Source organism: Pimephales promelas, chromosome 23, assembly GCF_988280905.1.
Source record: "Pimephales promelas chromosome 23, fPimPro1.hap1.1, whole genome shotgun sequence".
Lineage (NCBI taxonomy): Eukaryota > Metazoa > Chordata > Actinopteri > Cypriniformes > Leuciscidae > Pimephales > Pimephales promelas.
The window spans coordinates 26287855-26310416 of NC_142791.1; the positions used below are offsets into that span (position 1 = coordinate 26287855).

General features: G+C 36.4%; 1 protein-coding gene across 2 annotated transcripts in view; it reads left to right on the forward strand.

Moving 5' to 3' along the window:
- The first annotated feature begins 250 nt into the window (after positions 1-250).
- The window catches only part of ttc28 (tetratricopeptide repeat domain 28), a 352746-nt gene continuing 330434 nt past the window's right edge, over positions 251-22562 (forward strand). The window contains exons 1-2 of one of the 2 annotated variants that reach the window (XM_039676346.2): positions 251-583; positions 16002-16289. In XM_039676346.2, the coding sequence (XP_039532280.2) occupies positions 554-583; positions 16002-16289 (318 nt within the window). In that variant the 5' untranslated portion in view covers positions 251-553. The remainder of the gene's footprint in view (positions 584-16001; positions 16290-22562) is intronic. The other variant, XM_039676347.2, reaches the window with a different exon arrangement.

The following is a 22562-nucleotide window of genomic DNA, read 5'->3' on the forward strand; positions in this document are numbered from 1 at the left end:
CTGCACATGGTATTAATGATAATATTATTATTATTTTGTAAATAAAAAAATATATATAATTCGCAATCTATTTGAGTAGATAGGTTAACTATAGATAGGCTATAGTAAACGAATTATAGTGATCAGTCAATGTTTCTACTTTGAAAATATACTCATAGTTTGAAAATATTTTGTCACACAATAAGACTTAAAGTTATAAAAGATGCTCCAGTAAGTGAAATGCACTGTAATGTGGGCCTAACTAGTCGGAGTAGGTAACTCAACTCCCGTCTGATGTCATAAATAGTAACTGAAGCCCTGAACTACTGAAACCATCTGAACCGCCTCTACCGGGAGGAGAGAGAGAAGAAAAACATGGCGAACTTTCCTCTGGAATAACTGTTTTCTCAAGAGCTTGAGCGTTTCTGCAAGCGCTGTGCACGAGCCGATTTGTGCATCAACACACTATCTGAATCTGAAAACGGTTTAGTCGAGGCTTTTTCTCATGGATTCGAGTCGTGTGAAATATCATGGGACTAAAGTTTGAAACAGTTGGATATTAAAGTAGGACAGGATGGAGAAACAAGGAGCAAGACGCGAAAAGGTAAATAAACTAGTAAACTAGTAACTTCACATATAGTGTGAAATGTGAGACGTGATTGTGTTGTGTAACAATGTGAAGCAAAACTGGATTTATTATTGCGGTATATTTTCATTAAGACAGGCTTTCCTGTTGGCGTGCCACAGAGTGCAGTTGCAAAGCCACATCTAGGCTACTAAAAACAGTCAAATTTGACATGCGAATCAGTGTATTAGATTCTTCCCAGCACTTTTAGCTCTACAGGGTTATTATGTAACTTTACATTGTGGTTGATTAACATGTCATTGTTTCTGATAGAGTTGCAGTGTGTGTTTGCATGAAGTGGTTTAATGGACTAAATTGTCAGTGCATTTTTTTAGTTAAACTTGAATGCAAAGACTTGATACTTTCATAATGCCGGTTTTCTGACATTTCATATTATACTAGAGGATATCAAAAGTTACAATCGGTCAATCATCATTACAGGCATCAGGAACTTTGTGAAAAGCCATAGTCGGATACATGGTGAGATATCTGGGCTGTAGGTTCAAGCTCTACATGTGTTCATCTGTCATTTTTGTGCTTTTCATTGTAAGAATTTACTTAAAGTTTACTGTAAGTGTTTGTGGATGAAAGTGTAAGATTAATGGCAAATTAATCAAGAACTAACATCCCATCTGCGACCAATTTCCTGTTAAAACCATTACTTTTTATACCGTACAGCCCTTTTTGAGCCATAGAGACAACAAAATATGAATTTAAGTGAATCTACTTAGAGACACCTGCTGCACGAACAGTATTTTTTGTACGTCGTCTCATCTAGTCTGACACTTGAGTTGTACAAACAATTTTTATATTGAACATTGCTGCAAAAAATGGTTTGTGAGCTCCCAGCATGCATTGCAATGTGAATCAAATGGAGTTGCAGTTACTATGGGATTATTGATTTGCTGACTTTATTTGTGTTTCTACTCCTGCTGTTCTTGTGTCACTGGTTATTTGTTATATGTTGATTTTGAGAGCTCATTATTTTACTTGTTTGTTGATTGTGTGTAACTATTGTGCACATACTCACTATATTTCTTTGCCTACTTCTCAAACAAATTTTGCAGTTTTCCTCAGTTATCACAAATTAAGTTCTTCTAATTATATTTTACAGAAATAGAAATACATTGTCAATATTAATAGTCATTTTTTTTAATTTATAGAATGAAACAAAGTGAACAAATTCAAATAGGCTCACCTAAAAAAAGTGAGAGCTTAAAGGTAGGGTAGGCGATTTCAGAGAGGCTAACAATAGCAAGCTAGCTAAGATCAGAGCGTCTCCAAAGCCACACCTCCTTCAAAACACATGCGCACATAACATAACAATAACAATAATAATGAACATAAACAACTTACAGAGTTCTAGTTGTATCACCTGACTCCTGTAGATTCATTTCGCCATTGATCATGTTGATGAAAAATATGGAAATACATAATCTGACAGGCAGGACATCCTAATACTATCATTGCATTTGGACCCAATGCAAAGATTGGACAAATATTTTTTAGTCCTGAGACTTCCCTAGGCGATTTATGTACATTTTTGAAATATTTTGACCACTTTAACATTATTCAATGTTTCAACCAGAATAATAAATTGTTTATGAAAAAAAGTCTACCCTGACTTTAAAGGATTAGTTCACTTTACTTCATAATTAAAATTTCCTCATAATTTACTCACCCCCATGTCATCCAAGATGTCCATGTCTGTCTTTCTTTAGTCGAGGTTTTTGATGAAAACATTCCAGGATTATTCTCCATATAATCATAAAATGGACTTCAATGGGAACCAAACGATTCAAGGTCCAAAAGACAGTTTCAGTGCAAACTGTTCAAAGGCCTTTAAACGATTTCAGACGATGAATAAGGGTCTTATCAAGTGAAACGATCGCTCATTTAAAAGCAATAAACAACAAAGTTTAAGTTTTATAAGCTCAAATGCTCGCCTTACTCTGTTCTGTGATGAGCGTTCGTGACTCTCCTGTTCGAACTCGTTCATCAAAATGAACGAATCTTTTTTTGTGTTATTTGGTTCATTCAACGAACGAAATGAATGAGTTGACTCGGGAAAAAATTTGTTCATTTTTGTTTTTTGAAATGAGCGATTGTTTCGCTTGATAAGACCCTTATTCATCGTCTGGTGTCGTTTAAAGCCCTTTGAAGCTGCACTGAAACTCTCATTTGGACCTTGAACCGTTTGGACCCCATTGAAGTCCATTATATGGAGAAAATCTTGGAAAGTTTTCATCAAAAACCTTCATTTCTTTTCGACTGAAGAAAGAAAGACATGGACATCTTGGATGACATGGGGGTGAGTAAATTATCAGGAAATTGAAACTAATCCTTTATTGGATCATGTTCCTTTTATTTATTAATGTATATATTTTTTCTAGAAATTAAAGGAAGTCCATTGTTATGTCAGCGAGTCCAATACACTATATGTTCAGATAGCAGGTGTTGAAAGCCAGACAGGATTTTGACGGAAGTTATGTCACGTTGTCATCCAGACAACCTCCACCATGGTCTTTCCCAGCAGACCGTGACATTGTTAGGTGTTTTCAGACTCCCCACCAGATGTTGGTGGATGCACCTGTGTTTTCTTTGAACCCAGACTGGGAGAATGCAGAGAAAATTTCCCAGTGAATCAGTCGAGGTGTTTCAGGGGATAGCAAATGCTCACAAAGTCAGAGAAAAAAATCATCCTTAATGAAATATTTAGTAGCTGTAATTGTCAGTCATCAACATGTGAAATAAACTTGGTTCTCTCCCATGTCTCCTGTCATATAATCATCGCTTTTACCCCAAATTAAATTCCAGCCTCGCATTATAAACGAGAGGAACACTGTAAAACCTGATGAGTTAGTTCAACTCAAACCGTTTGAGGAAACCGATTGCCTTAAATCATTTAAGTTTATTATCTCAAACAATTTAATCATAACAAAATATTTGATTTGTTTCCAAGTAACTCAATAACTTATTTTTAAGATAACTTGGGTAAATAAAGTTAATAGCACTGATTAGTTACTGTAACTTAAATCTATGAAATGAAGTACACTGTAAACCCGAATAAGTGGGCAGAACTCAAATAACTTTTAGTAGTATAAACTTCCCAGCCGTTTCAGTTAAACTTAAGTTCGTCTAAATTAAAATAAATAATTTGATAAAACTCAAAACAACGAAACAGTTCAGTTTACTTAAAATATATCAGTTCTGTGAACTTGAAAGAAAAAGAAAGTGCTAAATACTCATAAAAATTAATTTGACTGAACTAATTCGTTGAATTTAAGTTTGTCCTACTCAAACCAATTAATTATTTTGACCGTAGGGTTTACAGTGAATCGTTCAATGCGCAGATGCTTTCTGATTGCAAAAATCATGCATTATTAGAGAATATGGATCAGTTGGTTGAATTGAAGTTTTTCTTCAGGATGCAGGTGTTACATGAGCCAATGCAAAATTGTTTTCCAAAGGAATAAATCTGTAAAGTACGGTGTGTGTAAATGCTGCAGATATGAAGATATGTATTGTAATCGAAATCTACATATGAAGTGTAATAAAATAAACAGTTAAATGTGTATTTGTAATACTTTTTTTCCACTACTCTGAAAGAAGACAAGTTATAGAAGCAAAATCGTCCAAAATCTTAAAATTTACCAATAACTGAAATATCATGATTTTGGTTTAAAATGGAGATTTTGTTTCGAAAAAAGAACATCCGACAAGATCCAAGATGTCCATGTCTTTCTTTCTTCAGTCGGAAAGAAATTAAGGTTTTTGATGAAAACATTCCAGGATTTTTCTCCATATAATGGACTTCAATGGGGTCCAAACGGTTCAAGGTTCAAAAGACAGTTTCAGTGCATACTGCAAACTGTTCAAAAGGCTTTAAACAATTCCAGACGACGAATAAGGGTCTTATCACGCGAAACGATCGCTCATTTAATAAATAAATAACAAAGTTTAAGTTTTATAAGCTCAAATGCTCGCCTTGCTCTGTTCTGTGATGCACGTTCGTGACTCTCCTGTTCGAACTCTTTTATCAAAATGAACGAATCTTTTTCCGAGTCATTTGGTTCATTCAACGAACGAACCAGTTTCAAAAAGAAATTGAGCTACTCGTTATTGTGTGGTTGACGGACCGTTTATCAGTTTGGACCAATGCGGCGCTAGCCAATCTTGATCATCAGCACTGTTACTACACAGCCGCATTGCAATTCGCCACTGAAGTTAACATCGCTGCGAGATCTAGTGTGAAACAACCAGGTGCCATGAATGAACTATCCAGTGTCCACAGATCAGCGACATTCACCATGGGTTTACATGGGTTAACACTTCTAACTGTTACCATGGAAACCGTTACACCCCTACTGAACAGACCTGGAGCCAATGAGGTTTATTGCAGTTCTGGCTGGTGTTCGTTGAACTGGTTATAGCACAGCGCTTGCTGCATTTGGCACTACTGTGTTTGACTGTATAACCAGAGTTATGGGGTCAGTCTTTAGATGTTCGTGAGATGCTCAGATGTTTGGACGGGTTTTGGGCTGAGGAGAAGGCTAGAGACAGCTGTTTCACAGGCAGATAGTGTGTCGACTCGACGCCCCGTGGGCTCTCCTGAGCGGGCATCAACTGCTCCACCCGCTGCCTGATGCCTGATGCCTGCCAGAGGAGAGGCTTGTTTTCATTTTCCCAGGAATGCGCCTCATCCTGACCCACTCGAAACGAGGTGGGATCAGGAACGGGCAGACAGACGTGGAAACAGGGAGACTCGGGGATCAACTTTGTTTTGGTGTGTCCAACTATTGGGTCAATCTCACCACAAAGGGTCACTTTATACTCCAAAATCAAAATCATTTTTAAATATTGAATTAAGTTTAATCATTTTTATGTGAATTTACTTAAAAATATATTTATATTTTTTTTGCATATGTATGCTGCAAATAATTCTCATTAGGTAAGACTTCACTTTGGAGCTCATTGAAAATTCGTGCTTTGCAAATTCGTGCTTTGTTTGTTTCATGTAATATACACTAAAAATGCTGGGTTGTTTTAACTCAAATTTGGGTCAAATATGGACAAACTCAAACATTGGGTTAAAAATGTAATTCAAAAATTTAATCCAATTGCTGGGTTTGTCCATATTTGACCCAAAATTGGATTTTTAAAATTTTTTTAGATTTGTTTTGTGAATTTTTGTGTGTGTAATGTGTGTATATATATATATATATATATACAAAATTCCCCCCAAAAAATCTAAAAAAATTAAAAAATCCAATTTATATATATATATATATATATATATATGACAATTTTTGGGGGAATTTTTTTGTGTGTCTGTATATATATGAAGAGTTCAGATGCAAAAGCCTCTAAATGCTATTTGAAATTTTCTTCTAGAATGGTCATTTTTAACAAGCTTGTATATTTAAGTTCAGTAATTTCACTTAAATGACAATTAATATGTAATCTTCATTGCCATTTAAGTGAAATTACTGAACTTAAATATACAAGCTTGATAAAAATTATCATTTTAGAACAAAATTTCTAATGGCACTTAGAGGCTTTTGCATCTGAACTCTTCATATATATATATATATATACACACAGATCAGCAAATCTAAAAAAAATTTAAAATCCAATTTTGGGTTTAAATATGGACAAACCCAGCCATTGGATTAAATTTTTGAGTTACATTTTTAACCCAATGTTTGAGTTTGTCCATATTTGAGTTTGTCCATATATATATATATATATATATATATATATATATATTCTTTAAGCTTTGTTTTAATTAATGATTTTAATTTACATTTTTTATTTTAAAACAATGAACATGAACAACATACACTCTAAAAAATGCTGGGTTGTTTTTAACCCAATTTTAGGTCATATGGACAAACTCAAACATTTAAAAAATTTAACCCAATGGCTGGGCTTGTCCATATTTGACCCAATGGTTGATTGGGTTAAAACAACCCATCATTTTTTAGAGTTCATTTATTGACAGATTCCATGAGATTCACTCTTAGTTTTGAAATTTCTCAGTGTTTGAATGAGCGAGACTCATGTTGGCTTTATACAGGTTAAAGGCCGTGTTGTCTGCATGCTGATGTTAGCATCTAGTTTAGTAGTTTGAGTTTAAGCATCCGCTCAGCGGTTTAAAGTGAGCACTGATCAGACAGGAAGGGGGATATATTTATATATTTTACCCAAATCAATTTTTACACTACAATCTGCCGTCCTCTGGCGAGCCTGTGCTGGGAATAACAAACACACACTGGGTTATCACCATGCTTAAACATTTTCCCTATAGTGTCTTTGGCCCGATGGTACATAAACAGTGGTCATATTTAGATTTAGGACATCATTGTTCATGATGCTGCATTATTGTTCTGTTTTGCTATAGATGATTTCAGTAGCTGGAAAGCACTTAGCCTTCCCAATCTTTTCAAAAGCGTTTGCTCAGCTAGTTCGTGACTCAGACTTGACTAATGCTTATATCTCCTAAATGGGAATTTTGTCATTGTTTTGGAACACACCAGCTTATTCATAACCTTAAGGCTAATATATTCAAATTAAAAGCTAAAAAACTTAAGTTTTGATTTCATGGGGCCTTTAAAGAATTTTTCATGCCAAAAAAGTACAGATCTCTGCATAATATTGTCATGTTTAACAGGTTATTTCTAGGGCTGTCAAACGATTAATCGCGATTAATCGCATCCAAAATAAAAGTTTGTGTTTACATAATATATGTGGGTGCACTGTGTATAATTTTTTTATATATATAAATACACACACACATGCATATTTAAGCAATATTTTCATGTATTCTGTATATAGATTTATATATAATTTATATTATATATAAATATTTTATATGTAAATAATATTTATTTCTTAAATATACATGCATGTGTGTATTTTTATATATATACAAAATAATTATACACAGTGCACCCACATATATATGTAAACACAAACTTTTATTTCGGATAAGATTAATCACGATTAATCATTTGACAGCCCTAGTTATTTCATTTTTTCCCCTAGTGATGGTCTGTTTATGAGCTGTTTAATTCATAAGATTTAATTAAGAATTAAAAGAAAAGAAAATTAATTAATTAAAACCTAAATCCATAAAATGATCCCTCATTGGAAACCTAAAAGGTTTTATAGATGAAGCGCCTGCAGAAATGTTTTTAAGAAATTAATACACTAAAATCTGAAACATTATTCACAATGTTTTCAACATGATAATCAAATGTTTCTTGAGCGTCACACATCATTTCTGAAGGATCATGTGACACTGAAGACTGGAGTAATGATGCTAAAAATTCAGCTTTAATAAATAAATAATTTCTTTAAAAATATATTCACACAGAAAATTGTTATTTTAAATAGTATCAACAATATTACCGTTTTTTCTGTATTTTTTAATGCAGTCTTGGTGAGCAGAAGAGAAAAATCTTACTGATCCCAAACTTTTGAATAGTAGGCTAGTGTAAATAATATTAGATTTAATTAATAATAACTATCTATCTTCTTGTTTAAGTTATGAGGACTGGTTTCAAAGACCAAATAGGCTACATTGATGTGTAAATGTGAGTGGTTTCATATTTGTTTTATGTTTAAGAAAGTTTAAAATAAGACATCTGTTTTATTTCATATTTCCATAATATGATGTGAAAGTTCTCTTAATAGTGAACTACATTATGCATGAGGAACGGACATTCAAAATAGTTATTATTTGACGGTTCTGGTTTGGGTTGTGACCAACGTGAGCTCAGATTTGGTGCCGTCTTGATATTTTCTGGCCGTTTAGACTCAATGATAATCAATCAAATCGCTCAAGACACTAATGGAATTAGTCTGTGTCCAGAGATCACGGAGGACTGGAGCATGACTCCATTATTATGTGTGTGGTCAGTTTACAGCTGTTATTTTTGGCCTGTTGAATGAAGTTGGAGTTGAACATGTGTTCCATATGTTACGTGTTCTGGTGCTGATCTACATTGTGAGGTCTGTTGTCTCAGCTGAAGATGAAGATGACCACCGGCTCCATCTCTGCGCTGGTGAGGACACATTCGTCTGTTCAGAACGGCTGTCATTATCTGCCCGTATAGACAGCGGCCAACGTAAATACGCCTAACGCTGTTATCTGTGTCTGGCCCTGGACGGGGTGGAGGTAGATTTCGCCAGACTTTCCTGAAGCTTAAAAACAATCGGACAAGTTCAAACCACACCAGGGAACTAAATTGTAAAATATTACAATCATAGTGCAAAAAAAAAAAAAATTTAATGTTGAAAGTGGTGTCATTGTGTGACTATTTTAAAGCAATAATGTTTTTATATTTATAGTATATATCAATAAATAAACTGTATATTATATATTAATGCATACAATTTTCCAAAAAATAAAGCACACAGGATTAAAATTGCAATACGGATCGCATCAGTGTGTATAATATATGTTTTTCGGCGTTAAAGTCGACGTTTCTATGGTGTATTGGTTTTATTGTAAGGCTGTTTCTCTCCGTTTTATTGTCCATCAGGTCAAAATCAGAGTTCACATCATAATGTGTGCCACACATGAAACACTTGACTCGACTCATAATTGATTCCAGTTTGTTGTGACTGTGTTACTAAGCTAACAACATAATAATCTGGTAAACTTAAACACACGGCACGGCACACACAGTATTGGGTTATATATTTAGTGTTTTTTATCACTACTTTCCAGTATTGAATGAAATGTGGGTTACACTTTAGATTAGGGTCCAATTCTCACTATTAACTATGACTTTTGCCTCAATAAACTCCTAATTACTGCTTATTAGTTATTAAGGTAGGTTAAGTTTAGGTATTAGATGGATTAAGGGATGTAGAATAATTATGATCATGCAGAGTAAGACATTAATATGTGCTTTATAAGTAATAATAAACAGCCAATATCCAAGTATGCATGATAATAAGCAGTTAATAGTGAGAATTGGACCTTAAACTAAAGTGGTACCGAAATGTGGAATCAACATCAACAGTGTTTGACATCCTAGATTCATGTTTTCATTGCAGGGCATTCTGGAATTGAAATTGTTTGAAGGATAGGATGAAGGATGTATGTGATACTGCCTTAGATTTGGCTAAAAGAAGGTATTTTGAAAGGCAGCGTTTGACTACTTATTATGTAGGCATGTAAATTATGCCTTAAAAGGGGACCTATACCCTTTTTCAAAGTCTACTGGAATACGTTTTCATGCTTGAATGATCAAACTTTAATATTCTCCATTGTTGCGGCTCCTCTCTTCCCAGTCTGTCAGTAACGCTCTGTTTATTTCCTGTCTCTATGAAGCCCCTCCTTCTGAAAAGCACACTGTGCTCTGATTGGTCAGTTGGATTAGTGTGTTGTGATTGGTCAAGAGATCCCAGTGTGTTTGGGAAATGTCCAATAACTGCCAGTTTAACACACTACTAAGTAACTCAACCAGGCCCCGCCCCTTTATTCTGCGTATGAATTATTATAATGAGGAATATTGTGACGTGTTCGTTCCCGGAAGAAACTCAAGATAGAATGTTCAGAAAGTTCAGAAACTTTGCAGAGCTTTTTCATGTTCAAACAGCAACATTACACACTAAAGAAAGATGTTTGAACGTATTGTCTTGCTTTAGAGTTTCTCATAGGGTGCTGAATAAATATTTGTTTATTTTTCTGTGACGTTCAGCGGTTTTGCTTCTTAATTTGGTAAATTGGTACAAAATTCAGTTACTCTCACATTTGCTTTTTTCCCACTGATGCGCTGTGTGTCTTCCTGTCCATTTTCGTTCCTTCACTCATGCTGTCGTTCTAGTGCTCCGGCTCTTCCTTTTGGCCTCTCTGGAAGTAATTATCCCTCTGTGCTATCCCAGAATTCCTGCAGAAGGGAAGAGGGGTGTGGCCTGTGTGTGAGATTACAGGCTGGAGTTTCTTTCTTCGCCTGCCGTTTTACTCTCTCTCTCTCTTGCTTTTTCTCTCCGTCTCCATCCCCTCCCTGTTTTTCCCTGTCGCTCTTGGGAATTCTCCAGATGTGAAGCTCTTAGGTGGCTAGTCATAAATTTCCTGCATTCTCTAAAGTCAGCAGGAGCCACTGGTGTGTGTCTCCCAGAGGAATCGACCTCACAGACAAAACAATGAGTGCGCCCCGATGTACAGTACAATATAATGGAATATATGATATTATTCTGAAATGAATAACTTTAGCTCAATTTTTCTATATGGATTCCGTAATAAAAAAAAAAAAAAATGAATTAGCTTTAGCAGTTTAGCTCAATAAAATGTCATGAACCATTTTGACCCATTTTCCGTCAAGTTATTTTTATTCTTTGCTGTTATTTGAATTAGTCTTAATGTTGTTGGCAGTGGTGGAGGAAGTACTGAATCTCAGTACTTAAGTAAAAGTAAAAATAACCAGATAAATATTTACTTTAGTAAAAGTAGAAGTAACACAATGACAACCATACTTGCTGTAAGTAAAAAGTACCTGATTTGAAATGTACTTTATTAAGTATTAAAAGTAAAAGTACTTGCATAACAACTTATTCTCTTAATGTCTATTTTCTAATGATTAATAAAACATTTAATTCTAACTCATTCAACCTAATACTCCTATAATGATGTTCAATAATGATGGAACAAAATAGTTGTCACCATTTCTGAAACAAGCTTGCAATTAGGCATTATACACATCATGCTTATCCTTACTGTATGTTAATAACTATGTTTGGCAGTAAACGCGATTAATTTATGGTGTAATTCTAAACCTCTTGGCTTGCCATAATCCTAACCAAACGTATATTACACACGGTGCGTTTCCTATGCACGTAAAAAAAAAAATTTCGTGTATAAATTGCACGATAAACACACTGCGTGCGAGACGTATTTAGAGTGACCGGGTGGATATATCAATGGCAACCAAACGTCACTGGTGAGACAAACGTACAACGAACGGACGGTCAGATTACGCTTTGGCAGGGGAAAAACTGATCAGAAAATGTAATGAAAATGTAACAGAAGTTGTAGAAATGTAGTGGAGTAGAAAGTAGAATAAATGCTGCAAAATGTAAAGTAAAAGTAAAAAGTATGCACTATTTATTCTACTGAAGTAAAGTAAAAATACGTGAAAAATGTACTTAAGTAAAGTAACAAAGTATTTGCACTTCGTTACATTCCACCACTGGTTGTTGGCTGTGCTCATGTCTCTCTTGCACATGTAAAATCATGACCATATCATCTAATGAGCATTTATCAATATAAATTACAAATATAATGCATAAATATATTCTAATCTAAGCCTCCTCTTGTCAGCTAATGTTTAGTCAATTTCTGAAGGATCATGTGACTCTGGAGACTGGAGTAATGATGCTGAACATCACAGTTTTGATCACAGGAATAAATAACATTTCAATAATTTATTATAATTATTTTATTTAAATTATAAACATATTTTTTAGTTCAAAAACATAAAAAAATCTTACTGACTCCAAACTTTTGAACAGTAGTGTAGTAGCTGGATTACATTTCCTCAAAATATCATGTATGTGTCTATGTATTGAGAACAGTTTTCCTCATCTACATAAAAATATTGGATCAATACTTTGGACCAATTTGTATATTGTGATGAGCACTACAAATGCATTGACAATTGAATTGAAATTTGTAGTATCAGCCTTCATATCAGATATCAGGCATTCAGCAGTGTTGTGTTCTCGAGACTCGGACTCGGTCTCGAGACCATATTTTAATGGTCTCGGTCTTGTCATGGACTCGTGTGCATTTTGACTCGGAATTGACTCGTACTCTAACATATTAGGACTCAGACCCGAGTCCACTCGAGTCCCATTCAAAATAGGTCATGATTATTACTGTAAGTTAATATTTCTTTAAATTGTTGTTTGATTGAAACGTCCAATGATTGCTGACTTTCTTGCATGACTTGAGATTATAACTTTCGCGGTGTGCAAACGCAGCAGGACCCAGGTCAGATGTGATGTGTCTAGCTCAACTATGTATTGAAAATGTCTGCCTTATCATCCATAATTCAGTTTGCATATAGGAGCCACACAGAATTCGTGTGCAGTAATGGTATGTTGAAAGAGCACTTACTGATTATACGGTAATAATTGTAAGTAAGTCATAATTGTAATAAAATTACCTTTACACCACTATGTGGCCTTTTTACCATTGCAGTGTACATGATTCCATGGTATATTTGGTTTTGAGTATGTTGCCAATTTTATTGTTACTACCAAATATTTACCAACCGACTCTCTTTGGTCTCGACTCGGACTCGACTCTCTTTTTTGTCTCGGCCTCGACTCGGACTCGACACTCTTTGGTCTCGGTCTCGACTCGGACTCGACTCTCTTTTTTGTCTCGGCCTCGACTCGGACTCGACACTCTTTGGTCTCGGTCTCGACTCGGACTCGACACTCTTTGGTCTCGGTCTCGACTCGGACTCGACACTCTTTGGTCTCGGTCTCGACTCGGACTCGACTCTCTTTTTTGTCTCGGCCTCGACTCGGACTCGACACTCTTTGGTCTCGGTCTCGACTCGGACTCGAGTTGGACTTGACTCTTTGGTCTCGACTCGGACTCGACTCTCTTTGGTCTCGACTCGGACTCGACTCTCTTTGGTCTCTGGTCTTGACTCGATCTCGGACTCGACTCTCTTTGGTCTTGGAATCGACTCTCTTTGGTCTCGGTCTCGACTCGGACTCAACTCTCTTTGGTCTCGGTCTCGTCTCGGACTCGACTCTCTTTGGTCTCGGTCTCGCCTCGGACTCGACTCAGACTCGACTCTCTTTGGTCTCGACTCTCTTTGGTCTCTGGTCTCGACTCGGACTCGACTCCCTTTGGTCTCGAATTGGACTCGACTCTGGTTTCGGTCTTGACTCGGACTCGAATCCCTTTTGTCTCTGTCTCGACTCGGACTCGACACTCTTTGGTCTCGGTCTCGACTCGGACTCGAGTTGGACTCGACTCTTTAGTCTTTGGTCTCGACTCTCTTTGGTCTCGGACTCAACTCTCTTTGGTCTCGGACTCGACTCTCTTTGGTCTCGACTCGGACTCGACTCTCTATGGTCTCAGACTCGACTCGGACTCGGCTCTCTTTGGTCTTGAATTGGACTCGACTATCTTTGGTCTCGGACTCGACTCTCTTTGGTCTCGACTCGGACTCGGCTCTCTTTGGTCTCAGACTCGACTCGGACTCGGCTCTCTTTGGTCTTGAATTGGACTCGACTCTCTTTGGTCTCGGACTCGACTCGGACTCGACACTCTTTGGTCTCGATCTCAACTCAGACTCGACTTGGACTCGACTCTCTTTGGTCTTTGGACTCGACTCTCTTTGGTCTCGGACTCGACTCGGACTCGACACTCTTTGGTCTCGATCTCAACTCAGACTCGACTTGGACTCGACTCTCTTTGGTCTTTGGTCTCGACTCGGACTCGACTCTCTTTGGTCTTGATCTCGACACTCTTTGGTCTCAGTCTCGACTCGGACTCGACTTGGACTCGACTCTCTTTTTTTTTTTGGTCTCGACTCGGACTTGACTCTTTTTGGTCTCGGTCTCGCACTCTCTTTGTTCTCGACTCGGACTCAACTCTCTTTGTTCTCGGTCTCGACTCGGACTCGACTCTCTTTGGTCTCGGTCTCAACTCGGACTCGACTCTCTTTGGTCTCGGTCTCGCACTCTCTTTGTTCTCGGTCTCGACTCGGACTCGACTCTCTTTGGTCTCGGTCTCAACTAGGGCTGGGTACCGAGTTCGGTACTTTTTATGTACTGACCGAATTCGATACTCGGTAGTACCGACCGAATCGGTACTACCAAGTATCGAAACATGTCTTGTTTTTCGGTACCAGATTTCGGTACCTAAGTGGTTAATCTCGTCAACATCAGTGAAACAATAAGCACGCAGCATGATAGGCTGTAGCGGAAAACACTAGTTTACGCGGTGCTAGTTTATGTGTGTGCGCGTGCGTGTAAGCGTCCCTATCCAGATGGATAGAAAATATGTGGAAATGATCCAAAGTGTACCTGTGTGCCAGACTTGATACCTGAAGCACGCGATGCAATATTTTCGACAGGATAATTGCCGCCAAGACCAGTAACACGGTAAATCTGATAAGCGCACAGACACTTGAGAGTACAAAGTTCAACCGTCTTCGACTGCAAGAACTGGAGCGCGTCACAGATGAACCGACACTCAGCGTATAGGATACTTGCCTCATAGACATGAGAAATAGGCCTATAGTCGGTCAAAATATGTCTACTTTTAAACAAAACAATTAGAAATGTATAGTTTTATTACCTGATCCATATAACGTTAGGCGCGCGCATTCACTGCTGCAGGAATGACGAGTCAGCATCGCCATACAGCTACATAGCTACAATAAAATTTAGCCTTTATAGACAGGGCCCTATCACACACCTGGTGCAATGCAGCGCCAGGCACGGCGCAAGTGTGTTTTGCTAGTTTCAGCCTGACGCAGTTATCATTTTCACACCCTGCGCCACGTTCTTTAAATTGCAAATGCATTTGCGGCCATCTGTGGGCTGCTGGTCTGAAAACGAGTGTGTGTTTGGTGTGGTGACATTCTTTTCTTAGAGCCTTTCAGAAGGGTTGTACTTTTGAGCTTTGTGTTTTTTTTTTTCAAGGGTTTCCTTTGTACACTGAAGGAGATTAAGAAGAAAGGTTTCTTCCGCCATCGCTTTGTGCTTAACCCTGCCAATATAATCCTAAAACCCCGCAAATCTGCTTTGCTACATGTTGAACACAACTGACCTGAACATGAGTCAACATCGCTTTTAATGAAATAGGTCCTGTTTTGTGCTTTTCCCACTCAAGTCCACTTATAATGTCATTCACGATGCACCAAAAGCAGTTTATCACCCTTTCTCTGACATGTTTTAATTTAAACAAAACAGTTTTTGATGCTGTACCTTTAAGACTCTTATGTAAATGACTCAAATAAAAATATTGGAGGTGGTAAGATTTTTTGAAAAAAGTATCTTCTGCTCACCAATGCTGCTTTTATTTGATCAAATAGACGATAAAATCAGTAAAATGATCACAATTTCAAATAACTGTTTAACTGTTTTAAACTTTTATTCAAAGCTGAATTTTCAGTGTCACGTGATCCTTCAGAAATCACTCTAATATGATGATTTGATGAAAGATTTCTTATAATCATAAATTATAAAAACAGTCATGCTGCTTCATATTTTTTTTTATAAAAAACACAATACTTTTTTTAAATATTTTAAATGGGCATTTAGAGCTTTCTTGCTGCATAAAAGTATTAATTTATTTATTATGATCTAAATCCTCTAATGCGTCTCTCTGATGTGTGTTCTTCCCGGTCAGTTTGGTCTGTTTGGACCCCGTGCACTGGGCAGGGCCGTTCACGCTGCATCCGAGGGCCCGGGACTCACCAAGGCAGAGTTCATGGAGAAGGTTCGGCAAAGCAACGAGTCCTGCCAGCTGGGAGACTTCCAGACGGCCGTGAAGCTGTACGGCGAAGCTCTGCGTGCCGATCCACAGAACTGCATCCTTTACAGCAACCGCTCAGCCGCCCACCTCAAACTGGGCCAGTACCAGACCGCCCTGGACGACGCCGTCAAAGCCCGCCTCCTCAACCCTAAGTGGCCGAAGGTAAGTTGGTGGGCGGGGCTGCATATCATTAGTGAAAACGTCCGTCGACGCTCCGCTGTTGTTGTTCAGTCGTCATGTGCTTTACACACACTGTTATACACTTTGTCTTGTTTTCCAGTAGTCCCTCTGTGGTGAAAGTCAAGTTTTTAATGTTGTTGTTTATATGCCTGTGTGTTGCTTTAAGACATATCATGTGTAAGTCTTTTCTCCTTAAAACTGCAGTCTCAAAAACACGGTTTGAAATCGCTGGTGTTTCTGACATCACAAACGACCTTGTAACCAATCAGATCAACGTGTGTTCGTCAACCAGTGGATCTCTGAGTTGAGTGAGTGAGTGGAGGCGGGGCTCATTTCATTGCATATTCATTAAACTGCATGTACTAAATGAGGCAAGGGTGTCGAGTTACATTCAAGATATTTTAAGGCTTGAAGACATTTCTTATCAAGGAAAAAAACTTTTATATGTCATTTTGGTCATCAAAGATGAGTTTTAAGGGATAAAATGACTGACTACAGGGGGACTATTCTCGTTTGTTTTTATGGAATATTGCAGTATTTATTATAATGCACGTCATTATTTATGTTTCTTATTCGTGTGCCATGTAATCTTGAATCAGAATAGCAGCATCTCTTTCTGTTCTCTGATGATGTGGGCGGGGCAACCTGTCACTCACATTAGATCCACCAATAGCAAACCACAACCATCCAATCAATTCTAACAGACAAAATCAAGCCCCGCCAACATTTGTTCTCATTCCAGAAGCATTTTTAGTTGGATATATGATACAATAGGGAATAAAAGACTATCACAACTTACATTTAACTTACATTTTTATCTGCTAGTGGGGTCAGAAAAATAATCTTTCTTTCCCTTTCATTCATATTTCTGATTCATATTTTCTTGTATTATGCATACACTCACTTAATTTAGATACATTTTTCAAGTAAATGTTTTAGATATTTGTACTGGAAAACAAGACAAAACTGCTAGTAAGTTTTTTGTTGATGTGTTTTATTCCTCAGCTCAGAGAAGAGGAGATCCTCGCTATCGCCCTTGCTTTATTTGTGTGTTTTTTTTTAGCATTCATTGCAGGTAAAGCTTGAGATTTTGCCAAATTGCCTCTTTGCTTAACATTTCTCAGCTGTGATGTTAACAGACACTCACAGCAGAACATCACAGCAAAGTCAGTGTCTGAAAAATGATCACAGTCGTGGCCTTGCGGCGGGAGCTCGTCTGCTCTTGGCATCGGGGAAAGTGCTCGCTGTGATGGACTTACTAGCAAACAACACCATTTCACAGGCTCTACTGTTCTGCATGCGCTCTTACAGCTACACGTATAAAGTATTAAAGTCAATTAATTATAGTGAGAGTTTAATTAGATGGATTAAGTGATGTAGTTGCCACAAAACACGCATGTCTGATTTTATTTACTAGCTTTATGTAACGAGTTGTGGTTCTGGATCATTACTTTTTAATTCCAGTTTTAATAGATCACTTGGTTTGTTAAATTCTTCAGTCTTTGCCGGTTAATTGGCTCATATTTGGACATTTTATTAGCACTGGTGAGAAACTGCTGCGTTGGTTTCTTCTTGTGTCAATGAATTATAAACATTTTTTGGTATGCTTTTGTGATCTTGAGTGCAAATCGTGTAAAAATACAGTAAGTGTTTGATTCATTCTAGCACTTAGAATTATGCCGAATTATATATTATTTTGCTGTGTTCGCTGTTCAAAAACCCTTTTGTATGTTGTTGGACTACTTTTCAAAAGTTTGGGGTCACTGTTTTTTAATTAAAATAATACTTTTATTCAGCGAAGACGCAATTGATCAAAAGTCACATTTCTAATGATTTCAATTAAATGTTCTTTAGAACTTTCTATTCATCAAAAAATCCTGGAAAAAAATTACCATAAAAATATGAAGCAGCTCAACTGTTTTCAACATTGAGAATAACCAGAAATGTTTCTTGAGCAGTAAATCCTCATATTAGAGTGATTTCTGAAGGATCATGTGACACTGAAGACTGGAGTAATGATACTGAACATTCAGCTTTGATCACAGGAATAAATGACATTTTATCATATAGTCGCACAGAAAACATTTATTTCATAACATTCCACATTATTACCGTTTTTACTGTATTTTTGATTAAATCAATGCAGCTTTGGTGAGCAGAAGAGACAAAAGAATCTCACCGACCCCAGACTTTTGACCGTGGATTAGAGGGAGTGTATGTAGTGGATAAAGTCCTGATGTGTCATACTGGTTTTGGATGTTTAGCCCAATGCTTCGGTTCTGCTTCAATCATAAAGGGATAGTTCACGTTGAAATTAATTTTTGGTGTGTTTTAGCTTGTAGGTGTCTTTGTTTCCGGAGTAGTTTCAATTTTGATATTTTTAGGTCAAACTGTTATTGTCAGTCAGTCATATAATGAAGGTCTATGGTCACCACCTCAAAGAGCATGCACAGAGACGTCCAAATTAAACATGATTTAATGACTCGTAAATGTAAGTACACATTGATGGCCTAAGACACGAAACGAGCGGTTTGTGCGAAAAAACGAACAGTATTTATATCGTTTTTACCTCTTGTAATCACAGCCATGTCCAACTGATCTGAGGGCGCGAGTGTTTTGTGGCTGTGGTTACAAGAGGTAAAAACAATATAAATACTGTTCGTTTTCTCACACAAACTGCTCGTTTCGTGTCTTAGGCCATCAAAGTGTACTTACATTCACGAGTCATTAAATCATGTTTAATTTGGACGTCTCTGTGCATGCTCTTTGAGGTGGTGACCATAGACCTCCATTATATGACTGACAGACACGAACGGTTTGACCTAAAAATATAAAAATTGAAAATACTGCGGAAACAAAGACACCTACATCTTGGATGCACTTGAGGTAAGATAAAACATACCAAAAATGCTGGTGTGGTACAGAAACTGTAGAGTTGTTGAAGTCCTGCTCATATCTGATGACCCTTTGTGTTCTTAAGTTTGTACTGCAACTTAGTGTAAGTTGCTTTGGATAAATAGTAATGTTTAAAATACATATTTATGGGACCTAAACCGCTCTAGTCGTAAGTATTTTGTAATAATGAGGATACTGAGGATATTGAGATATCCTTTCCTCATTCATAAACAGTGAGCGCGTCAATGCTCTGAGAGTAAAAGGCTTTGCTCAGACTTGAGTGGTACATCGGTTTGGTCTCGCTCTGACCACACAAAATCCTCTCCTCCCCGGCCTAAAGCACATGTGGCAAAACCCAAACCCAGCGGGGAACGTGAACCTCGGCATGCACCGTCTTTCCGCACGCTGACTGTTCATTGGCTGCACGGAGACAGAAAGGCGGGACTTTCTCGTTTGGCTCAGAGAACAGAACAGAAATATGGTGTCCTTTTTACTAAACCGAAATGTGTGAGATTGTTTAGTTTATGAGCTGCAGGCTCCTCAACGAGTGCCGAGATCTCTCCGAGGAAGGTTTGTGGGAACGAGCGGGCCGTATCAGAGAGACCGTTCTTCCTTTTGGATCTGAATAGGAGGAAGTTGTGGGTGTGGGGCCGAGCTGCTGTTTTGTTGTGGAAATCCTGAAGGAGTTCGCCAGCTAACTTGTGCTGCGAGGAGGACAATAACTGCAGAAATCCACTTTACAGGCCTGAAATGCTGCAGTTTTGCCCCGCGTTACTCGTGTGCCCAAAAAAAGTCTCATAAAAATGCAAATAAACAAACAAAAATGTTATGACTTTCTCTATAAGAAAAAAAAATCGTATAGTTTCTCTTTCAGGGTCCTAATGGAGTATAAACTTTGTCTCGGATGTTTCTTTTAAAAAATCTAATAGAAATTGTACATAATATAGCTGAATGATTTCTATGTCACACAAATGCTGTTCTTTTAAACTTTTTATTCATCAAAGAAGCCTTAAAAAAACACAAACTGGTGATAATAACCAGAAATGTTTCTTGATCATCAAATCATCATATTAGAGTGACTTCTGAGGGATCATGTGACACTGAAGACTGGAGTAATGATGCTGAAAATACAGCTTTGATCACAGGAATAAATTACACTTTACTATATATTCACCTGGAAAATAGTTATTTTAAATTTTTGCACAAATAAATGAAGCCTTGATGAGACTTTTTTCAAAAACATAAACTCTTACCGAGCCAAAACATTTTAATGCTACTGTAGTTTATGCAATTTTATTGTCAGTTTTATATAACCCATGTAAAAACCAAAGGCTAATAACAAGATGAAAACAATTACCGATGTACACGATGTAAAAATTTGGGTTGTTTTAACTCAATTTTGGGTAAAATATGGACAAACCCAAACGTTGGGTTAAAAATGTCATTTAAAATGTTAACTCAATCACTGGGTTTGTCAATATTTGACCCAAATTTGAGTTGAAATAACCCAGCATTTTTTAGAGTGTAGTATACATGGTGCAGAATGAATTATAAGACTTTGTCTCTGTAATTAAGTCTTGATAGAATTTGTTGAGAAATGCTTTCTAGGTAAAGTTGAGATCTTTTTGATAGCAGAATTTGTTTTATTAGTAAATCTGAGAAAATATTGAGACCCAATATAGATATCAAGGAGATTTTAAAGAGATTTTTTTTCCAGTGTGTTAGAAGGCTGCACATATTTGGACACTTAAGACATTTAAAAACATCTGAACGACACTGCGTTAGATGTAAAATGTCAAAGCGTGTGTCATGTATTGAAATTGATGTGTGTATGGTTTGAAATGAAAAACAAGAACAGCAGATTTAGTGTTGCAATTAAAGATTGAAATTATTGCGGCACCAGTTGATTAAGTCATTGAGCAACAATAAAGACAATCAGAAAAGATTTTGCCGCGTTTGTGCGCAGATACAGACACTTGATCTATTGAAAGCCATTCAGATGTTTTCAAGTGTTTGTTTTTGTAATCTCTCTCATATGTAAGGAAAAGAGACATTAAAATGTCCTCGTTGTGAGGAAACTTGATCAATGAGCCAGTACTTCACAGCTGACAGCCATGCAACAGAATGATCAACTGTTTGTAAGTCCTTGTGTTGATGTTTTTGCTCTCCGTCACACACTCAGACACCTCTCAACCCTTTCTGAGAGGTCACGGCGAGTGATGAATGTGAAGAGAAGGCAAATGAACGCAGACGAGTGTCGCTTCATCAGCATTCTCCCGCTAGAGCTCGAGGACGCTGAGAGACATCCGTGTTTTTATCTCCATTTGTGTCGTTTCAAGTGTTTGTGCTTTCAGAGATGCAGATTCGGTGTGTTTTGAGTTTACCTCTCGTGATAAGACGACAGAGCTTGGCGGTATGACTAGAAGAACTCTATATTCATATTGTTCAGCCTTGTAAATTAATACATATATAATGATTATTTTATATAAATACTGTATATATTAGTATTATATTGTATTATATTTAATTTTAATTTAATATTTTATATATATATTAGGGCTGTCAAACGATTAATCGCATCCAAAATAAAAGTTTGTGTTTACATAATATATGAGGGTGCACTGTGTATAATTATTTTATATATATATATATAAATACACACACATGCATGTATATTTTAAAAATATATATATTTATATATACATGGAAATATTTAAATTATATTGTATATATAAATACACACACATGCATGTATTTTTAAGAAAAAAAAATTAATCGATTAATTGCATCCAAAATAAAAGTTTGTGTTTACGTAATATATGTTTGTAGTGTGTAATTATTTTATATATATATATATATATATATATAAATACATAAATACACACACACGCATGTATATATTTAAGAAATTTTTGCATGTATATACTTCATGTATATTCATACAGAATTAATATTAATATATCAAATATTTATATTTATACATAATATTAATTATGTATAAATATACAAAGTATATACATGCAAATATGTCTTAAATCTATACATGCATGTGTGTGTATTTATATATACAAAATAATTATACACACTAAACACACATTACGTAAACACAAACTTTTATTTTGGATGCGATTAATCACGATTAATTGTTGTCCAGCCCTAAAAAAATATTATTCATATATAAAATATTGATGTTTATATATATATATATATATATATATATATATATATATAATATAAATTATATATAAATCTATATACAGTATATACATGAAAATATTTCTTAAATATATACAAGCGTGTGTGTATATATAAAATAATAATTGTACACAAATAATTATTATTTAAATATTAATATAAAAT